General features: G+C 53.3%; 1 protein-coding gene across 3 annotated transcripts in view; it reads left to right on the forward strand.

Moving 5' to 3' along the window:
• LOC147092861 (uncharacterized) overlaps window positions 1-20,401 on the forward strand; it is a 49,538-nt gene that overhangs the window by 17,521 nt on the left and 11,616 nt on the right. For all 3 annotated transcript variants that reach the window (XR_015075078.1, XM_085976127.1, XM_085976128.1), the window contains exons 3-9: window positions 3,814-3,939; window positions 5,928-6,046; window positions 8,436-8,603; window positions 12,176-12,347; window positions 14,111-14,218; window positions 14,887-15,051; window positions 15,453-15,579. Coding sequence is in view for 2 of the 3 variants with exons in the window: in XM_085976127.1 (XP_085832253.1) it covers window positions 3,814-3,939; window positions 5,928-6,046; window positions 8,436-8,603; window positions 12,176-12,347; window positions 14,111-14,218; window positions 14,887-15,051; window positions 15,453-15,579 (985 nt within the window). In the remaining variant the exon portion in view is untranslated. The remainder of the gene's footprint in view (window positions 1-3,813; window positions 3,940-5,927; window positions 6,047-8,435; window positions 8,604-12,175; window positions 12,348-14,110; window positions 14,219-14,886; window positions 15,052-15,452; window positions 15,580-20,401) is intronic.

Here is a 20,401-nt window from a genome sequence, read left to right on the forward strand (position 1 = left end):
GCAGAGATGAGGCTGTGAGGGGACTGGGAGCACAGGGCTGCAGAGATGAGGCTGTGAGGGGACTGGGAGCACAGGGCTGCAGAGATGAGGCTGTGAGGGGACTGGGAGCACAGGGCTGCAGAGATGAGGCTGTGAGGGGACTGGGAGCACAGGGCTGCAGAGATGAGGCTGTGAGGGGACTGGGAGCACAGGGCTGCAGAGATGAGGCTGTGAGGGGACTGGGAGCACAGGGCTGCAGAGATGAGGCTGTGAGGGGACTGGGAGCACAGGGCTGCAGAGATGAGGCTGTGAGGGGACTGGGAGCACAGGGCTGCAGAGATGAGGCTGTGAGGGGACTGGGAGCACAGGGCTGCAGAGATGAGGCTGTGAGGGGACTGGGAGCACAGGGCTGCAGAGATGAGGCTGTGAGGGGACTGGTAGAGGAGGATTTTGAAATTGATGTGTTGGGGGGGAAAGATGGGAACCAGTGAAGGTTGTGAGGGTGGGTAATTGGGGAGTGGGGCTTTGTGCAGTATAGGATGTGGCTTGGGGATGAGTAGAAGCTTGTGAAATCGGGAGGTCAGCGAAGGCAGCGTTGGAGTAATTGGCCTTTGGACTTGACGGAGGCAGCATAAGCCTCATTGGGGGTGAGATGGGGCTGGAGGTGGCTGATGATCTTGGGCTAAACGTGAGGGTGGTATCTCAGCTCTTGAGTGAGGTTGGGCTCAGACTGACCGAGCAGCCAGGGCGAGGGAAAAAGCTGGGAGTTAAGCTGTGAAGCTTTTGGCAGGAGCCGCATGGTCTAGCTTTTGACCAGCGAGTAGGTTGGGGAAATGGAGTTGCTTGGGCTGGTGATTTGAGCACAGTGGCAGTTGATGGTATTTCTGTGTGCTGCCCGTGTCCGAACTCGCACCAAGTCCCGTTCGCCCATCATCCCCTGTGCTCACTGACCTACATTGGCTTCCAGTCCGGCAACACCTCGATTTTAAAATGCTCATCCTTGTTTTCAAATCCCTCCATGGCCTCACCCCCTCCCTATCTCTGTAACCTCCTCCAGCCCCACAACCCTCCAAGATCTCTGCACTCCTCCAATTCTGGCCTCTTGTCCATCCCCCTGATTTTAATCACTCCACCATTGGCGGCCGTGCCTTCAGCCGCCTGGGCCCTAAGCTCTGGAATTCCCTCCCTAAACCTCTCCGCTTCTCTCTCCTTTAAGACACTCCTTAAAACTTACTCACATGAATCAGTCATTCATGGAAGAAAGACTTATGAAATAACACTGGGCGGCCTGCTGGTGGCGCTGTCCAGTGAGAGTATAAATACTCGGGCACGGGCCCAGCTTGCGTAGGACATTCTTAACAGGAACTAGTGAAGGACACAACTAGACCTCCATGTTGTAAAACAGTTGATTAAAGCGTTGTTTAACGCTTAGACCAAGTGCCTAGTAGTTTTCTTACGTCACCTACCTCTTTGACCAAGCTTTTGGTCATCTACCCTAATATCTCCTTATGTGGCTCAGCATCAAATTTTGTTTGATAACGCTCCTGTGCAGCGCCTTGGGACATTTTACTACGTTAAAGGTGCTGTAGAAATACAAGATGTTGTTATGGTGGAGGGGAGAAAGGATGCCAGGAAATGTGCTGGCTTTGCTGGGACAGGTAGGGGTGGATCCAGGCCAGGGCAGTAATGGAAAGGTGGGTTCCGAAGGAGAGGTGGGGAAGGGAGGACGGAAGGGATGGGGTGGGGTGGTCAGCTTAATCAGACACTGCCTCGGGGCGAGGAGGAAGAGGAGGGAGGCTCAGCGAGGTTGCAGTCGCAAGAGGACTTTGACCAAGTGCGATGCTACTGCAGTGGGAGCAGAGCTGGACAGTGACGTGATGAGTGGGCGGAGGACCTGGGTGGGGTGGGGTGGAAGGATAGCGCCGTTACGGGCAATGTGAAGCTAGATGGGTGGGTAGAGCTGGGGGGAAATAGGAAGCTGGGTTGGAGGGTAGAAGCACTCTGGACATCCAGCCAGATGGGAGGATAGGCCCCTGTGCTGGATTTTTAGCGGACTGGAGCCTCCTCCTGTGGTGGGTCAGCTGGGTGAGACAGAGTGCCTCTTGCGTGCTGGAAAGCTGTGCTGTATGTATAACTGGCTGGGTGCCATCAGCTGCTGACCGAGCCTTTCTCTGGGATAGGAACGTTGAAGCGTTTGTTTCTTGGGCCACATTGATGCACAGCACGGAGCCATGTGTATCAGCCATGGCTCAGTGGGCAGCACTCTCGCCTGAGTCGGAAGGTTGTGGGTTTGAGTCCTACTCCAGAGACTTGAACACAAAATCCAGGCCGACACTCCCAGTGCAGTACTGAGGGAGCGCCGCACTGTCGGAGGGTCAGTACTGAGGGAGCGCCGCACTGTCGGAGGGTCAGTACTGAGGGAGCGCCGCACTGTCGGAGGGGCGGTACCGAGGGAGTGCCGCACTGTCGGAGGGGCAGTACTGAGGGAGCGCCGCACTGTCGGAGGGGCAGTACTGAGGGAGCGCCGCACTGTCGGAGGGGCAGTACTGAGGGAGCGCCGCACTGTCGGAGGGGCAGTACTGAGGGAGCACCGCACTGTCGGGGGGGCAGTACTGAGGGAGCGCCGCACTGTCGGAGGGTCAGTACTGAGGGAGAGCCGCACTGTCGAAGGGTCAGTACTGAGGGAGCGCCGCACTGTCGGAAGGGCAGTACTGAGGGAGCGCCGCACTGTCGGAGGGGCAGTACTGAGGGAGCGCCGCACTGTCGGAGGGGCAGTACTGAGGGAGCGCCGCACTGTCGGAGGGGCAGTACTGAGGGAGCGCCGCACTGTCGGAGGGGCAGTACTGAGGGAGCGCCGCACTGTCGGAGGGGCAGTACTGAGGGAGCGCCGCACTGTCGGGGGGGCAGTACTGAGGGAGCGCCGCACTGTCGGAGGGGCAGTACTGAGGGAGCGCCGCACTGTCGGAGGGGCCGTCTTTTGATGAGACGTTAAACTGAGGCCCCGTCTGCTCTCTCAAGTGGACGTAAAAGATCCCGTGGCCACTATTGGAAGAAGAGCAGGGGAGTTCTCCCCGGTGTCCTGGGGCCAATATTTATCCCTCAACCGATATCACAAACAGATGCTCTGGTCGTTATCACATTGCTGTTTGTGGGAGCTTGCTGTGTGCAAATTGGCTGCCGCGTTTCCTACATTACAACAGTGACCACACTCCAAAAAGTACTTCATTGGCTGTAAAGCGCTTTGGGACGTCCTGAGGTGGTGAAAGCCGCTGGAGAAACACAAGTTCTTTCCTTTCTCCTTTGTGAGATTTTTACAGTATACTCAGGTCCTCTGTTAAAACAGATTTTTAGTTTCTGTTACATGTGGTTGAGTAGCTTTTGCCGACGGCTGATTGTGTTGATTCATGTCAGTGGCACAGCACTGCAGTGCATCTGCAGACCCGCCCTCGCCACACCCAACCCCACCTGCTCTTTCATCCCGATAGAGTACGTGACAGTCCAGCTTGTACCCCAGAGTACTGGGACCTGCGATTTTTCCCATTCACCGAGCCCGTCCCTACTGGAAAAGGGTTGGGGCACGAGCAAGAATGACCCTGTTTGACAGTTCCACTGTAATGGGCCCTTCCGGCTGCTGTGTGGAAGCTTGGCACGCCCTCCTTCCCTTGCCTGCTTCAGCTACTGAGCAAGAGGAGGAGAGGTTACAGCACCCAATCCCAGCCTGGTCAACCAGGCGCCTGGAGAAGCGGGGCTGGCGATGGGAGAGGGGGAAGCGTGTTTCTCTGGCCACATTACAAGGGGCCGACCCGGTGATGTTAACTCCACGTCTCCTTTCAGAATCACATCTGGGCCGTTCGGAAGGCATTCGACGCGTTCTTCACCCGCTACCCCTACTGCTACGGCTACTGGAAGAAGTACGCTGATATCGAAAAGCATCTGGGATTCACCAAAGAGGCCGAGGAGGTGAGGGGGCGATGCTGGGTGCCTCGGGCTTCCGTTCCCTGCAGTTGTTTAAGCGGATGACTAATGCTTGTATTTTACAAGGAGGGGATCTGGCGGATAAGCTGACTGGAACTTGTATATCACGAGTCATGTTACAGGACGGCCACAGGGCATGTTTTGAATATTGGTGCCAACTTGTGATAAGAAAATTGATCTTGTGCCAATGCACTTTGTGTAAATACACTTGCGTTTTTTTCTGCTCGTCAACTTAGAGATACGGAATCATAGAAGTTGACAGCTTAGGAGGAGGCCATTTGGCCCATTGTGCCTGCGCTGGCTCTTTGCTAGAGGAATCCGAAACTAATCCCACTCCCCTGCTCACTCGCCAGAACCCGGCATCTGCTCTGCTCCAAGCATTTCTCTGCTCTTTTATAAGATGCAGTGGTCTCTGCCTCAATTAGTCCCTGTGGCAAAGCACGCCAAACTCCCAACAATTCACCGCGTAACTAACCGTTTCCTTACCCCTCTCCTCTGAGTACTTTAAATTGATGACCTGTCATCACTGACTCCCCAAGGTAAGGGATATCAGTGCAGGGAAATGGAACCCCTTTTCAGTACCAACTGCCCCATCAAACACTCCCAGGGCAGGTACAGCACAGGTTAGATACAAAGTAAAGCTCCCTCTACACTGTCCCATCAAACACTCCCAGGGCAGGTACAGCACGGGTTAGATACAAAGTAAAGCTCCCTCTACACTGTCCCCATCAAACACTCCCAGGCCAGGTACAGCACGGGTTAGATACAAAGTAAAGCTCCCTCTACACTGTCCCCATCAAACACTCCCAGGGCAGGTACAGCACGGGTTAGATACAGAGTAAAGCTCCCTCTACACTGTCCCATCAAACACTCCCAGGGCAGGTACAGCACAGGTTAGATACAAAGTAAAGCTCCCTCTACACTGTCCCATCAACCACTCCCAGGGCAGGTACAGCACGGGTTAGATACAAAGTAAAGCTCCCTCTACACTGTCCCATCAAACACTCCCAGGGCAGGTACAGCACAGGTTAGATACAAAGTAAAGCTCCCTCTACACTGTCCCATCAAACACTCCCAGGGCAGGTACAGTATGGGGTTAGATACAGAGTAAAGCTCCCTCTGCAGCACGGTGGCATAGTGGTTAGCACTGTTGCCTCACAGCGCCAGGGACCCGGGTTCAAATCCGGCCTCGGGTGACTGTCTGTGTGGAGTTTGCACATTCTCCCCGTGTTTGCGTGGGTTTCCTCCGGGTGCTCCGGTTTCCTCCCACAGTCCAAAGATGTGCGGGTTAGGTTGATTGGCTATGATAAAATTGACCCTTAGTGTTAGGGGGATTAAATACGTGGGGTTACGGGAATAGGGTGGGGTAGGGGTTACGGGGATCGGGTGGGATATGTGTCGGTGCAGGCTCGATGGGCCGAAATGGCCTCTATCTGCACTGTGAGGTTTCTGTGATTCTGCACTGTCCCATCAAACACTCCCAGGGCAAGTACAGCACGGGTTAGATACAGAGTAAAGCTCCCTCTACACTGTCCCATCAGACACTCCCAGGGCAGGTACAGCGCGGGTTAGATACAGAGTAAAACTCCCTCTACACTGTCCCATCAAACACGCCCAGGGCAGGTACAGCACGGGTTAGATACAGAGTAAAGCTCCCTCTACACTGTCCCATCAAACACTCCCAGGGCAGGTACAGCATGGGGTTAGATACAGAGTAAAGCTCCCTCTACACTGTCCCATCAAACACTCCCAGGGCAGGTACAGCATGGGGTTAGATACAGAGTAAAGCTCCCTCTGCACTGTCCCATCAAACACTCCCAGGGCAAGTACAGCACGGGGTTAGATACAGAGTAAAGCTCCCTCTACATTTTCAAAATAACGTGCCTTGGCACCAAATCTCAGAAGCATCACCTTTTACCCATTTCCTACTGATGTGTTCTAACACCTGCAGTGTGCTGTTTTTCTGGGTGCAGGTTTACCAGCGAGGACTCCAGTCCATCCCACTCAGCGTGGATCTGTGGGTTCATTACATCACTTACCTGCAGGAGATCCTCGAATCCACCAGCCCTGAAACTCCAGTGAAACTCCGGAGGTAAGCCTGAATTATCCGGCGTTGGAGTGGACTTGGTTGTCGGGGGGGGGGGGGCGGGCGGGCGGTGTTAATGTCCGGTGCATGAACCTAAGTCGCTGTTCATTTTCTAACCAAGGCTGAGACTAGTTGGTGCTATTTAATCTCCTCGTTGGAGAAAGGTTTTGAGGAGGTGTCTGAACAGGGAAGGAGCTGTTATGGGATGGTTTATTGCAGGGGAGGGGGTAGGACAAGAGTACAGAAAATTTCAGGAATGGGGAAAACCGGCCCGGCTTAGTAACCAGTCCCTGACCTACCTGCTGACTTGCCATATCCCTCGATGTCTTCCCCTCTCCAGAAAATGCATCCAGTTGCCGCTTCGCCCCATCTACACTGTCGGCTTCACTGTCCTTCCCTGCTATCTTATTCCATATCTCCGATACCCTGACTCGCCACATTTATCATCTTGATCTCTGTGGTCCCCTGGGAATTGAACCCTTCACCGTGGTGCGCAGTTTGCCTGAAACAGCTTGGTTGCTTCCCTACATAACTTGGAAAGTTTCATTGGGTCACGATGATCTTGTGTTTCTCCCCCTGCCCCCCCACCCCCCCCCACCAAATAATCCAGCCCAATTTACTTGACCTTCATTTGTGCTTGCCTCTGTCTCTTTTTAAGGGGCCACATTATCTTTCCTGGAGTTAAGTCAGTAGCACTCCCAGCTCTGAGTCAGAAGGTTGTGGGTCCAAGGACCTGAGCCCTTAACCTCGGCAGACACTCAAGTGCAGTGCTGCTCTGTCAGAGGCGCCTGTGCAAGTGGATGTTGGAAAAAGAGCAGGGGAGTTCTCCCAGTGTCTTAGCAACCATCGACCAGCACCACCATAAGCCAATTAACCGGTAATTCATCTCATTGCTCTTTGTGGGATCTGGCCGTGTCCAAAATGGCTGCCGTGTCACCGCCCTTCGAAGCCATTCATTGTACCTGAAATGCTTTGAAATGTTTCTGACAGCCGAGCGAAGCTGCTGTATAAAGAAAATAAGACTTGAATTTCTATAGCGTCGTTCACGTCTTTGAAACATATAAGATTCTATGGGGGAGGGATTGACAGGGTAGATGCAGAGAGGTTGTTTCCCCTGGCTGCAGAGTCCAGAACCAGGGGTCTCAGGATAAGGGGTCGGCCATTTAGGACTGAGATGAGGAGGAATTTCTTCACTCAGAGGGTGGTGAATCTTTGGAATTCTCTACCCCAGAGGGCTGTGGAGGCTCGGTCGTTGAGTATATTCAACACTGTGATCGATAGATTTTTGGACTCTCTCGGGGAATCAAGAGATTGGGCAGGAAAGTGGAGTTGAGGTCGATGATCAGCCGTGGTCTTATTGAATGGCGGAGCAGGCTCGAGGGGCCGAATGGCTGACTCTTGCTCCTTATTCTTATATGACCTCAGGCTGTCTCAAAGCGCTTTACTTAAGTGGAGTCACTGTTGTAATGTAGGAAACACAGCAGCCAATTTGCACACAGCAAGCTCCCATAAACAGCAATGAGATAAATGACCAGATCATCTGTTTCAGTGATGTTGATTGAGGGATAAATATTGGCCAGGGCTCCCAGAACTCCCCATCACTTCTAAATAGCGCCGTGGGTTCTTTTACGTCCATCTGAGAGGGGGCCTCGGTTTAACGTCTCATCCGAAAGATGGCCCCTCTGACACTGCAATGCTCCCTCAGTACTGCCCCTCTGACACTGCAATGCTCCCTCAGTACTGCCCCTCCGACAATGCGGCGCTCTCTCAGCACTGCCCCTCCGACACTGCAGTGCTCCCTCAGCACTGCCCCTCCGACAGTGCGGCGCTCCCTCAGTACCGCCCCTCCGACAGTGCGATGCTCCCTCAGTACTGCCCCTCCGCCAGTGCGGCGCCGCCCCTCCGCCAGTGCAAGCGCCGCCCCTCCGCCAGTGCGGCGCTCCCTCAGCGCCGCCCCTCCGCCAGTGCGGCGCTCCCTCAGCTCCGCCAGTGCGGCACTCCCTCAGCGCCGCCCCTCCGACAGTGCGGCGCTCCCTCAGCGCCGCCCCTCCGACAGTGCGGCGCTCCCTCAGCGCCGCCCCTCCGACAGTGCGGCGCTCCCTCGGTACTGCACTGGGAGTGTCAGCCTGGATTTTGTGCTCAAGTTTCTGGAGTTGGGCTTGTATCCACAACCTACTGACTCTGAGGCAAGGGTGCTGTACACCAATTAGGATTTGTGGGGGGGGGCGGGCGGTGCACTCTCATTTTATATCATGTTTCTGATTGCGATAATACTCCAAATAACCTGCCGTGTGTAAGCGAGATTCTCCTTTATTGAACTCTCTATCCTGCACTGCTCTTGAGAGCTGATCTCTGCCGCCATGTTCCTCCTGACGAGCCGCCCTTGTTTTTGCAGCGTGTACGAAATGGCGTTGGCTGCCGCTGGCACTGATTTCCGGTCCGACCGACTCTGGGACCTGTACGTGAGCTGGGAGAAGGAGCAGGGGCAGCTGAAGGCCGTGACCGCCATTTATGACCGGGTGCTGTCGATCCCCACGCAACTGTACAGCCACCACTTCGAGAAGTGAGTGAGAGGGGGGTGGGGGGAGGGGTTTGTACACTTAATGTGCAGTCTTGTAAAATGGTGGTTACAGCTTCCCCCTGGAGGCCGAGTGGGTAACGGCCCTGCCCAGTGTAGAGTTAGTGGGTAACGGCCCTGCCCAGTGTAGTGTTAGTGGGTAACGGCCCTGCCCAGTGTAGTATTAGTGGGTAACGGCAATGCCCAATGTAGAGTTAGTGGGTAACGGCCCTGCCCAGTGTGGAGTTAGTGGGTAACAGCCCTGCCCAGTGTAGAGTTAGTGGGTAACGGCCCTGCGCAGTGTAGAGTTAGTGGGTAACGGCCCTGCCCAGTGTAGAGTTAGTGGGTAAAGGCCCTGCCCAGTGTAGTGTTAGTGGGTAACAGCAGTGCCCAATGTAGAGTTAGTGGGTAACGGCCCTGCCCAGTGTGGAGTTAGTGGGTAACAGCCCTGCCCAGTGTAGAGTTAGTGGGTAACGGCACTGCCCAGTGTAGAGTTAGTGGGTAACGGCCCTGCCCCGTGTAGAGTTAGTGGGTAACGGCCCTGCCCAGTGTAGTGTTAGTGGGTAACGGCCCTGCCCCGTGTAGAGTTAGTGGGTAACGGCACTGCCCAGTGTAGAGTTAGTGGGTAACGGCCCTGCCCAGTGTAGTGTTAGTGGGTAACGGCACTGCCCAGTGTAGAGTTAGTGGGTAACGGCCCTGCCCCGTGTAGAGTTAGTGGGTAACGGCACTGCCCAGTGTAGAGTTAGTGGGTAACGGCACTGCCCAGTGTAGAGTTAGTGGGTAACGGCACTGCCCAGTGTAGAGTTAGTGGGTAACGGCACTGCCCAGTGTAGAGTTAGTGGGTAACGGCACTGCCCAGTGTAGAGTTAGTGGGTAACGGCACTGCCCAGTGTAGAGTTAGTGGGTAACGGCACTGCCCAGTGTAGAGTTAGTGGGTAACGGCACTGCCCAGTGTAGAGTTAGTGGGTAACGGCACTGCCCAGTGTAGAGTTAGTGGGTAACAGCAGTGCCCAATGTAGAGTTAGTGGGTAATGGCACTGCCCAGTGTAGAGTTAGTGGGTAACGGCACTGCCCAGTGTAGAGTTAGTGGGTAACGGCCCTGCCCAGTGTAGAGTTAGTGGGTAACGGCACTGCCCAGTGTAGAGTTAGTGGGTAACGGCACTGCCCAGTGTAGAGTTAGTGGGTAATGGCACTGCCCAGTGTAGAGTTAGTGGGTAACGGCCCTGCCCCGTGTAGAGTTAGTGGGTAACGGCCCTGCCCCGTGTAGAGTTAGTGGGTAACGGCCCTGCCCCGTGTAGAGTTAGTGGGTAACGGCCCTGCCCAGTGTTGAGTTAGTGGGTAACATTCTCACCACTCTCTGGGTGAAGAAGTTTCTCCTGAATTCCCTATTGGATTTATTAGTGACTATCGTATATTTATGACGCCTGATTTTATTTCGCAAGTTTGGGAGCCAGCTCGTAGGAACATACGAACAGTGACAGACAGGAAAAGACCCTCTGGTCCACCCAGCCTGCCCCACACGACTGCGATGTCTTGTGCGTCACAATATATGGACTCCCTACCCCACCCAAAACCATGGGATCTCCTGGGAGAGACGAAACCCCAGTCCAATTTGTGGTGAGGGCGAGAGATTGGGAAATTCCTCTCTGACCCCCTTGGGCGATGGAGATGTGGCCAGGAGATCGTTGTGGCCCTGAATTCGATGAGGCACCTACCAGGTGATCGGCAACCCAGGCAGAAACGGGCCCAGCTCTCGCCTGAAGCTCTTGGCTATCTGATGTTGTTGAATTGTTTTCTGTAGCGTGGCGGCAATGCCAGGGCCCCGCTCCCAGGCTCCGAGTTAAAAAGAACAATGTCAAAGCAGCTTAAACCATGCAGGCCAAGGCATTCTCACTTCAAATCTCAATCTGTCAGAAGTTAGCCCATATCAGCTGGGGTGGCCTTTTTAAAACTAATTCTTGGGATGTGGGCGTGGCTGGTAGGGCCGGCATTTATTGCCCATCCCGAGTTGCCCGGACAAGGTGGTGGTGGTGGTGATTCTTGAACCGCTGTTGTGGCGGTTTGATACAACTGAGTGGGCCACTTGGGGCAGTTAAGAGTCCATCCGCATTGCTGTGAGACTGGAGTCACACACAGGCCCAGAAGGGTAAGGGCGGCAGATTCCCTTCCCTAAAGGACATTAGTGAGGCAGTTTGCGTTTTTTCCGACAAGCCCATGGTCTGGGTGCTGCTGGGCCTGGGCTTCCTGCTCCCGATCACTATCCACAGGCCCCCGCCTGGAGGTCTGGCGAGGGCAGGGTCCAGCTTGCTTGTGATGCCCTCTGAAACATAGAAGATAGTAGCAGGAGTAGGCCATTCGGCCCCTCGAGCCTGCTCCGCCATTCAATGAGATCATGGCTGATCATCCAAACTCAGTACCCCGTACCTGCCTTCTCCCCATATCCCTTGATACCTTTAGCTCTAAGAAATATATCTTACTCCTTCTTGAATATATTTAAAGACTTGGCCTCAACCGCCTTCTGTGGTAGAGAATTCCACAGGTTCACCACTCTCTGGGTGAAGAAATTCTTCCTCATCTCTGTCCTAAAATGGCTTACCCCTTATCCTTAGACTGTGACCCCTGGTTCTGGACTCTCCGACCATCGGGAACATTCTACCTGCATCTAGTTTGTCCAGACCTGTCAGAATTTTATAAGTTTCAATGAGATCCCCTCATTCTTCTAAACTCCAGCGAGTATAATCCCAATCGACCCAATCTCTCCTCATACGTCATTCCTGCCATCCCAGGGATCAGTCTGGTGAATCTTCGCTGCACTCCCTCCATGGCAAGAGCATCCTTCCTCTGCTGAGACTCGCTGTCTCGGCTCATGAAGAATGACCACTTGGGCGAGGTACTAGAGGGGCTCTCCTGTGGGACTGTATCCCAATGAGATTCGGTGCCTTCAGGAGTGGCCAACAACAACTTGTATCTATATAGCGCCTTTAACGTAGTAAAATGTCCCAAGACGCTTCACAGGAGCGATTATTAAACAGAATTTGACACTGAGCCACATAAGCAGATATTAGGACAGGTGACCATAGGCTTGGTCAGAGGTCGGTTTTAAAGAGCATCTTAAAGGAGGAGAGAGGCGGAGAGGTTTAGGGAGTGAATTCCAGAGCTTCGGGCCCAGGCGGCTGAAGGCACGGCCGCCAATGGTGGAGCGATTAAAATCGGGGGATGGTCAAGAGGCCAGAATTGGAGGAGCGCAGAGATCTCGGAAGGTTGTAAGACTGGAGGAGGTTACAGAGATGGGGAGGGGCGAGGACATGGAGGGATTTGAAAACAAAGACGAGAATTTTAAAATCGAGGCGTTGCCGGACCGGGAGCTAGTGTAGGTCAGCGAGCACGGGGGTGATGGGCGAACGGGACTTGGTGGGAGCTGGGACACTGGGCAGTAGGAATGGGGAGAAAAACTGGGGCCGCAGCGAAATGCTGAGCTTTAAGCTGCTTCCCACCACTGCCGCCCTGGCCCCGCGTGGTGACGGTTTCAACTAAGCTGGGAGCCGGGCTCTAACGACGGGTCTCTTGCTGTCGCGCAGGTTTAAGGAACACGTGCAGAGCTACTCACCAAAGGACATCCTGTCCACTGACGAGTTTCTCAGGCTGAGGTCAGAGGTCGTGACCAGCCTAGCGGCGACCGAGGCAGATTGCGACGAAGGTCCCCCCGGAGACGACCCTCCCCCGGGCGTGGGGACCACTGACCAGGAGAAGGTGACCCGTTAATGTCTTTTCTACCCGGGAGGCCTTTTAAGATCCGTGGCTGGCTGCACCCCCACTAATAAGAATATAAGAATTAGGAGCAGGAAGAGGCCAGACGGCCCCCTCGAGCCTGTTCCGCCATTCAATAAGATCATGGCAGATCTTTGACCTCAACTCCACTTTCCCGCCCGATCCCCATATCCCTTGATTCCCCTAGAGTCCAAAAATCCATCGATCTCAGCCCTGAATATACTCAACGACTGAGCCTCCACAGCCCTCTGGGGCAGAGAATTCCAAAGATTCACCACCCTCTGAGTGAAGAAATTCCTCCTCATCTCAGCCCTAAATGGCCGACCACATCAATCCCCCTCAGAATCTTACACGTTTCAATGAGATCGCCTCTCATTCTTCTAAACTCCAGAGAGTTCACTAAGATGCCTTAGTTGAGAAAGGCAACATATAGCTCGGGCACCCAGCAGAAAAGGGCCCTGATTTGTAACGGTTTGCTCGTGCAGAGGTTGACCCTGGCCGCTGAGGTCCTTTTGGCTGATATATTTACCCTTTGTGTCCAGGGGGAGGGGGACAGAATCGGCCACTTCTGATCGCTGACCTGTATGGCCCTGCTGCTGGAAAGTACATGTGTAGCGAGGGCAGGGTCACGGCTGATTGTGGTGCCTTCATGGCCAAATAGCCTGCCCGCGCACACTGCCTTGGATTACACATGAGCTGTTGTCACTTTGACAGTGATTGGCACTCCTGTGGCACAGCACGACACGACTCGTCCTCTTCGGGAGGGGAGAGATACTGCATGTGTAAAATGGCCGACGTAGGCCTGGGTTACAATAATCACAGCTAATGTAGGCTGTGTTGCAAGATTGCAGAAAGTCCTGACCCTGTGGTTGTGATGTGTGGTCTTTAACTTCCCCCACTGAGTGTTTCATTCGGTTCCTTCCTCATCAGCCTGCTCCTTATCGGGTGTTGGTTCTGGGCAATGGAACACTTTCCATTTCAGGCAAACAGCATCAGTATTAAGCACTCCCGAGGCAGGTACAGCACGGGGTAGATACAGAGTAAAGCTCCCTCTACACTGACCCATCAAACACTCCCAGGGCAGGTACAGCACGGGTTAGATACAGAGTAAAACTCCCTCTACACTGTCCCATCATACACTTCCAGGGCAGGTACAGCACGGGTTAGATACAGAGTAAAGCTCCCTCTACACTGTCCCATCAAACACTCCCAGGGCAGGTACAGCACGGGTTAGATACAGAGTAAAGCTCCCTCTACACTGTCCCCATCAAACGCTCCCAGGGCAGGTACAGCACGGGTTAGATACAGAGTAAAGCTCCCTCTACACTGTCCCATCAAACAGTCCCAGGGCAGGGATAGCACGGGTTATATACAGAGTAAATCTCCCTCTACACTGCCCCAATGAACCCCAACCTTGAACCTTCATGCCAATTTTTTAATTTCCTGTCCTGTTTTTCTGTGGATGCTCCAACTGAGCTTTCCAAACTGAGAGGCGTTTGGAGGAGATGAGAGGTGGGCGGTCTGAGGAGTTCTGTGCTGTGAGCTCGTGTCCACTGGGCACCGGAGTGACTGACTGCAATGTTACATAGATAACCGTGAATGTGATGCGGTTTGGGGGGGGGAGCGGGAGGGGTTCTTTTCCAGCTTTGTGAGATTAATGCGCCTGCCATTTTGGGAGGCAGCGTGCCTTCGAGTGCCAGTTGCCTTCGCTGACTGTTGTTTCTTTCCCGTTGCCCCGTTCCCAGGCCGACACGGAGCTGGAGAAGATCCGAGCACATCTGGCGGCCACTCGGCACGAGATGTACCTGCTGAACGAGGAGGAAGTCAGCAAGAGGTGGAATTTCGAGGAGGCGGTAAGGGTGAAGCTGTCTGGCGTGCGGTGTATAACCTGCTTACCAGCCATCGTGCCGCTACATTGGAAGTGGGGTGATAGTGCTGTGTGTTAACGAGGAAGGGCACTGACGATGAAGGGCGGCTCGCCGGTTCTGCTCGTGTGTCTTTTGTAAAACACACGGCATCCAACTGCACCTTAAACAACTCTCGGTGTTTCTCATGTCAGTTTGGCTCAGTTGGTTGCACTCGGTCCTCAGTTCAAGCCCCACTCGCAACACTTGAGCCCAGACTCCAGGCTGTCACTCCAGTTCTAGTACTGAGGGAGCACTGCGTTGTCGGAGGTGCCATCTTTCAGACACGATGTTATACCGAGGCCCCGTCTGCCTGTTCAAGTGGGTGTTAATGATCCTCTGGCATTACTTCGAGATGAGCAGGGGATATTAGGACAGGCGACCAAATGCTTGGTGGAAGCGGCAGGTTTTAAAGGAGGAGAGGTTTAGGGAGGGAATTCCAGAGCCTTGGGGCCTCGGCAGCTGAAGGCACGGCGGCCAATGGGGAGGCCGAAGGAAATCAGGGAAGCGCAAGAGGCCAGAATTGGAGGAGCGCAGAGATCGCGGTTTCTGTATCCTGGCTTGCACTCGGTTTTTATCATCTCCGATTATTCCCGCCTCTGTCGCCCTCTCCTCAGATCAAGCGACCGTACTTCCATGTCAAGCCCCTCGAGAGAGTGCAGCTGAAAAACTGGAAGGACTACCTGGATTTCGAGATCGCCAGCGGCACCAACGAGCGGGTTCTGGTATTGTTCGAGCGCTGCGTGATCGCCTGTGCTCTGTACGAGGACTTCTGGATCAAGGTGAACCCCCCTTTCTCGGAAGCTCGCCCTGGGACACCGATCCCGGCTCTCCTGCCGATCTCTCCCGATCAGCGGCTTCTCGTTTTTACTTTCAATTTTTGTGTTTGTTGTTTTCTTTTGCAAGCGTTCCAACAAAAAAGAATTTCACGTTTTACTTTGATGATCTGACTTCTAACATAATCTTTTAATTCCATTGCTGTTTATCTGCACGTGTTGCTTCAAACTAAAGAAGTTAAGGGATTGCTGAAGAAATGTGTAAGCGTGTTATCACTGTGAGTGCCCCCTCCAGTTCTCAATAAGCTGTACCATGATGTCTTTTTATTTTTTAACACGACGCCGTGGCGTCGGAGCAGGTTGATTTTGTTTTCCTTCAACCCTTTCTGACCTCCTTCTGTCCGCAGTACGCCAAGTACCTGGAGAGACACAGCGTCGATGGGGTCCGCAATGTCTTCCAGCGGGCATGCATGGTCCACCTGCCCAAGAAGCCCACCCTGCACCTGCTGTGGGCCGCCTTCGAAGAACAGCAAGGTAGGGAGGTCCCGGTCGCACCCACCCCCCATCCACCCCACCCCCCCATGCCGGATCGGCAGCCCCTGTACGGGTGGCAGTCAGCGTGGAAAAAAGAGAAGCCGAGAAATGTGAGGTTATCCACTTCGTTGGCAAAAACAGGAAGGCAGATTATTATCTGAACCGCAATAGATTGGGAGAAGGGGAAGTGCAACGAGACCTGGGCGTCCTTGTGCACCAGTCGCTGAAGGTAAGTATGCAGGTGCAGCAGGCGGTTAAGAAGGCAAATAGTATGTTGGCCTTCATAGCGAGAGGATTCGAGTACAGGAGCAAGGATGTCTTGCTGCAGTTGTACAGGGCCTTGGTGAGACCACACATTGAGTATTGTGTGCAGTTTTGGTCGCCTTATCTGAGGAAGGATGTTCTTGCCGTGGAAGGAGTTCAGCGAAGATTCACCAGGCTGACACCTGGGATGGCAGGAATGACGTATGAGGAGAGATTGGATCGATTGGGCTTGTACTCGCTGGAGTTTAGAAGAATGAGAGGGGATCTCATTGAAACTTATAAAATTCTGACAGGACTGGACAGACTAGATGTAGGAAGGCTGTTCCCGATGGTCGGGGAGTCCAGAACCAGGGGTCACAGTCTAAGGATAAGGGGTAGGCCATTTAGGACAGAAATGAGGAGGAATTTCTTCACCCAGAGAGTGGTGAACCTGTGGAATTCTCTACCACAGAGGCTGTAGAGGCCAATTCATTAAATATATTCAAGAAGGAGTTTGATATATTTCTTAAGGCTAAAGGGATCAAGGGGTATGGGGAGAAGGCAGGGACAGGGTACTGAATTTGGATGATCAGCCATGATCTCATTGAATGGCGGAGCAGGCTCGAGGGGCCGAATGGCGTACTCCTGCTCCTATCTTCGATGTTTCTATGTAAAACGAATTGGCCGTTAAAAGCATCTAAGCCTTCAAATCCTGTTCGCTGCAATGCTGTACAGGATCAGCAGAGTCTGGGTTAGAAATCACACCGGGGGGGGAGGGCAAAGGGCAGTTAGGACAATCTTTATAATATTTTGCTCTGAAGCGTCCCCAGCGCGTCACAAAAATGAATGACGTTTGAAGTAGATTTTTTAGGTGGGGGTATGGTAGCATACTGGTTATGGGACTGGACTTTACGACCGAGAAGCAGGGCACATGGTGAAATTGGATTCAGTGAGTGTGGTAATTAGTGAGCCGGCAGCACAAATGCTGCCAATTAGTGGTAAAAACCCAACTGGTTCACTGATTGTTAAAACTAGTCGTAACGGAGACTCGGGGACGGGCAGTAAATGCACCTGTTCCAGCATCGTCCACAGATATAATCTTTAATCTGCACCAGAACCTCGGGGCTGGGCAGACCAACCTCGGGGCTGGGCAGACCAGCCTCAGTTTAACTTCTTGTCCAAAGGATGGCATGAGTGGCAATGCAGCACTCCCTCAGTACTGCACTGGGTTACAGACTATTTGTCCCACATCTGTGTGAGTGCCAGTGGGATATGATGATGATACAGGCCTGAATTTGGAGCAGGGTTGTTAGTTTTGGAGTAATGGGTAATTTAGATTTGTTCATAATTGATGGTATCGGTAACAGTGACCGTGAGATTGTCGTGTAAACCCAACTGGTTCACTACTGTCCTTTAGGGTAGAAAACATGCCGCCCTTACCCACTCTGGGCCTATATGTGACTCCAGTCCCACATCAACGTGGTTGGCTTTTAGCTGCCCTCTGAAGCAGCCAAGCAAGCCGCCACAGAGAATAATAGGAACCACACGGACCGCAGCGGTTCAATAGAGGGGACCCGCCACCACCACCTCGGGGCAACTAGGGGCGGGCAATTAATGCTGGCCTTGCCAGCGATGCCCAGATCCCGAGAGTGAATTTTTTAAAACCAATCTACTGGAGACGAGAGGAGTGGGTCGTCCTCTTCACCGGCAGGGCTCGAGGTTGGCGGGTTAGAGAAGATTGGCATTTTCCGTCCGATCATTTTACTGGACGGAAAATCGTGAATTTGCAGTACGGGCTCCTGCTCCACCAACCTCTGGCCCCCACCCCCGGTATTGAAGGGACAATCTCCCCCTTGATATCTGGACTCGTCAGGTCACAGGAACAGGAGGAGGCCAGTCAGCCCCTCGAGCTATTCCGGTTAGATCATGGCTGATCTGTATCTTCGTTACATCCTCCGCCTTGGTTACATAACCCTTGCCTAACAAAAATCGATCAATCTCGGCTTTGAATTTTCCAATTGACCCCCATCCTCAACAGCTTTTGGGGGAGAGAGTTCGAGATTCCCACTGCCCTTTGTGTGAAACATAGAAACTAGGAGCAGGAGTAGGCCATTCGAGCCTGCTCCCCCATTCAACGAGATCATGGCTGATCATCCAAACCCTAGCACCCGGTCCCTACACCGACAGCCATCCCACCCAAGCCCTATCCCCGTAACCCCACATATTTAATCCCCCCTAACACTAAGGGCCAATTTTTTATCATGGCCAATCGACCTAACCCGCACATCTTTGGACTGTGGGAGGAAACCGGAGCACCCGGAGGAAACCCACGCAAACACGGGGAGAATGTGCAAACTCGAAGTGCTTCGAATGTGCAAACAAGAAGTGCTTCCTGACATCACCCCTGAACGGCCTGGCTCTAATTTTAAGGTGACGCCCCCTTGTTCTGGACTCCCCCCACCAGAGGAAAGTTTCTCTCTGTCCACCCTATCGAATCCTTTCATCATCTTAAACACCTCGATCAGATCACCCCTTAATCTTCTAAACTTGAGGGAATACAAGCCCAGTCTGGGCAACCTGTCCTCGGAATTTAACCCTTTTACCCCCGGGTATCATTGTGGTGAATCTGGGCTGCCCCCTCTCCGAGGCCAGTATATCCTTCCTGAAGAGCGGAGCCCAGGACTGAACGCAGTGACTCCAGGTGGAGTCACAGAATCACAGAAACCCCACAGTGCAGATAGAGGCCATTTCGGCCCATCGAGCCTGCACAGACACATATCCCACCCGATCCCTGTAACCCCTACACCGACACATATCCCACCCGATCCCCGTAAACCCTACACCAACACATATCCCACCCTATCCCCGTAACCCCACGTATTTAATCCCCCCTAACGCTAAGGGTCAATTTATCATAGCCAATCAACCTAACCCGCACATCTTTGGACTGTGGGAGGAAACCGGAGCACCCGGAGGAAACCCACGCAAACACGGGGAGAATGTGCAAACTCCACACAGACAGTCACCTGAGGCCGGATTCGAACCCGGGTCCCTGGCGCTGTGCGGCAACAGTGCTAACCACTATGCCACCATGCTGCCCAGAGCTTTGTACAACTGTAGCATAACATCCACCCCTTTGTGTTCCAGCCCCCGTGAGTTAAAGGCCAACACTCCATTAGCCCTTTTCATTCTTTTTTTAAAAACCTGTGTAAAAGAAACGTCACCAAAAGTTGAGGGGGGTGGGTGTGGTGTGATGTACAGAAGCAGCCACAAAGACTGGGAGGAATTTGGTTCCAAGCGAGTGACTTTGATTTGGCTTCAATGTCAATGGATGGTTCAAATCTTGAAACCCGGTCGTGGAGGAAATCACTTTCAAAACTGCATCAAGGTGTTCCAAATCGTTTTAGTTCTCGGTTTACTTCTTGATACAGGCGGGTATAATTAACAAGAGATTATTTACACCAAGAAGTGCACACTTGCTGGTCTGCATACGGCATTCTACTTGCTGGCCAGTCATATCGCCGAATAGAGCATCGTGGTGTCACCCAGGGGGTGAGTAAGAGGCAATGCGATTGGTCGCCGCATTCCTGGGCTGGCAGAGGGCATAGGTCAGCCATGGTTACCACTGCGGGCTGTGGCAACAGGAGGGAAGGGAAATCCTGCAATGGGTAAGAACTTAGGAGCAGGAGTCGGCCATGCAGCCCCTCGAGCCTGCACCGCAGTTCGATAAGATCGTGGCTGATCTTCGACCTCAACTCCACCTTCCCGCCCCGTCCCCATATCCCTCGATTCCCGACGTGCCCAAAAATCTATCGATCTCAGTCTTGAATATACTCAATGATTGAGCCTCCACAGCCCTCTGGGGTAGAGAATTCCAAAGATTCACCACCCTCTTGAGTGAAGAAATTCCTCCTCATCTCAGTCCTAAAATGGCCGACCCCTTATCCTGAGACTGTGACCCCTGGTTCTAGACTCCCCAGCCAGGGGGGAGAACAGCCTCTCAGCATCTACCCTGTCAAGCCCTGTAAGAGTTTTATACATTTCAATGAGATCACCCCTCATTCTTCTAAAGGCCAGGGAATTCTCAGTCTCTCCTCATGGGACAACCCTCTCATCCCAGGAATCCCTCACTTCAGCTCTGGTCATTGCTACCTCTTTGGGTGCGTGTGTGGGTCATGTGAAACTGGGATCGGGACGGGACGCCCTCCCCCTTTTGAGCGGCCTGCCAACCGGACAGAACGAGCGAGGGGGGGAACAAAGCTGATTCAGTAACAAGTCCCAAATGTCGACTGCAGCTGTAATTACAGGTCCCCTGCCATTAGCGCGATGCACAGGAAGTGAATTCAGCAATTTGAAACAATCAGCGAGGGCTGACAAGAAATGTGTATCCCTTGATAATAATTGGAGTTTTACAAGTACGCTACAGTGCACATCCGCCTCGAACAACTCCACCTCTGTTTGTTGCACAATTCAGGGTCAGGCTGTTCTGGTGCAGAGTCGGCACCGGGCTGGCTCACTGACCTTGACGGCTGCTGCCGGCTCGGAATGTATGAAACCATAAATGAAACACTTGACCTCA

The sequence above is a fragment of the Somniosus microcephalus genome, unplaced genomic scaffold (assembly GCF_052327205.1).
Source record: "Somniosus microcephalus isolate GS21.2 unplaced genomic scaffold, FLI_Smic_1.0 unresolved_chr2, whole genome shotgun sequence".
Classification (NCBI taxonomy): Eukaryota; Metazoa; Chordata; class Chondrichthyes; order Squaliformes; family Somniosidae; genus Somniosus; species Somniosus microcephalus.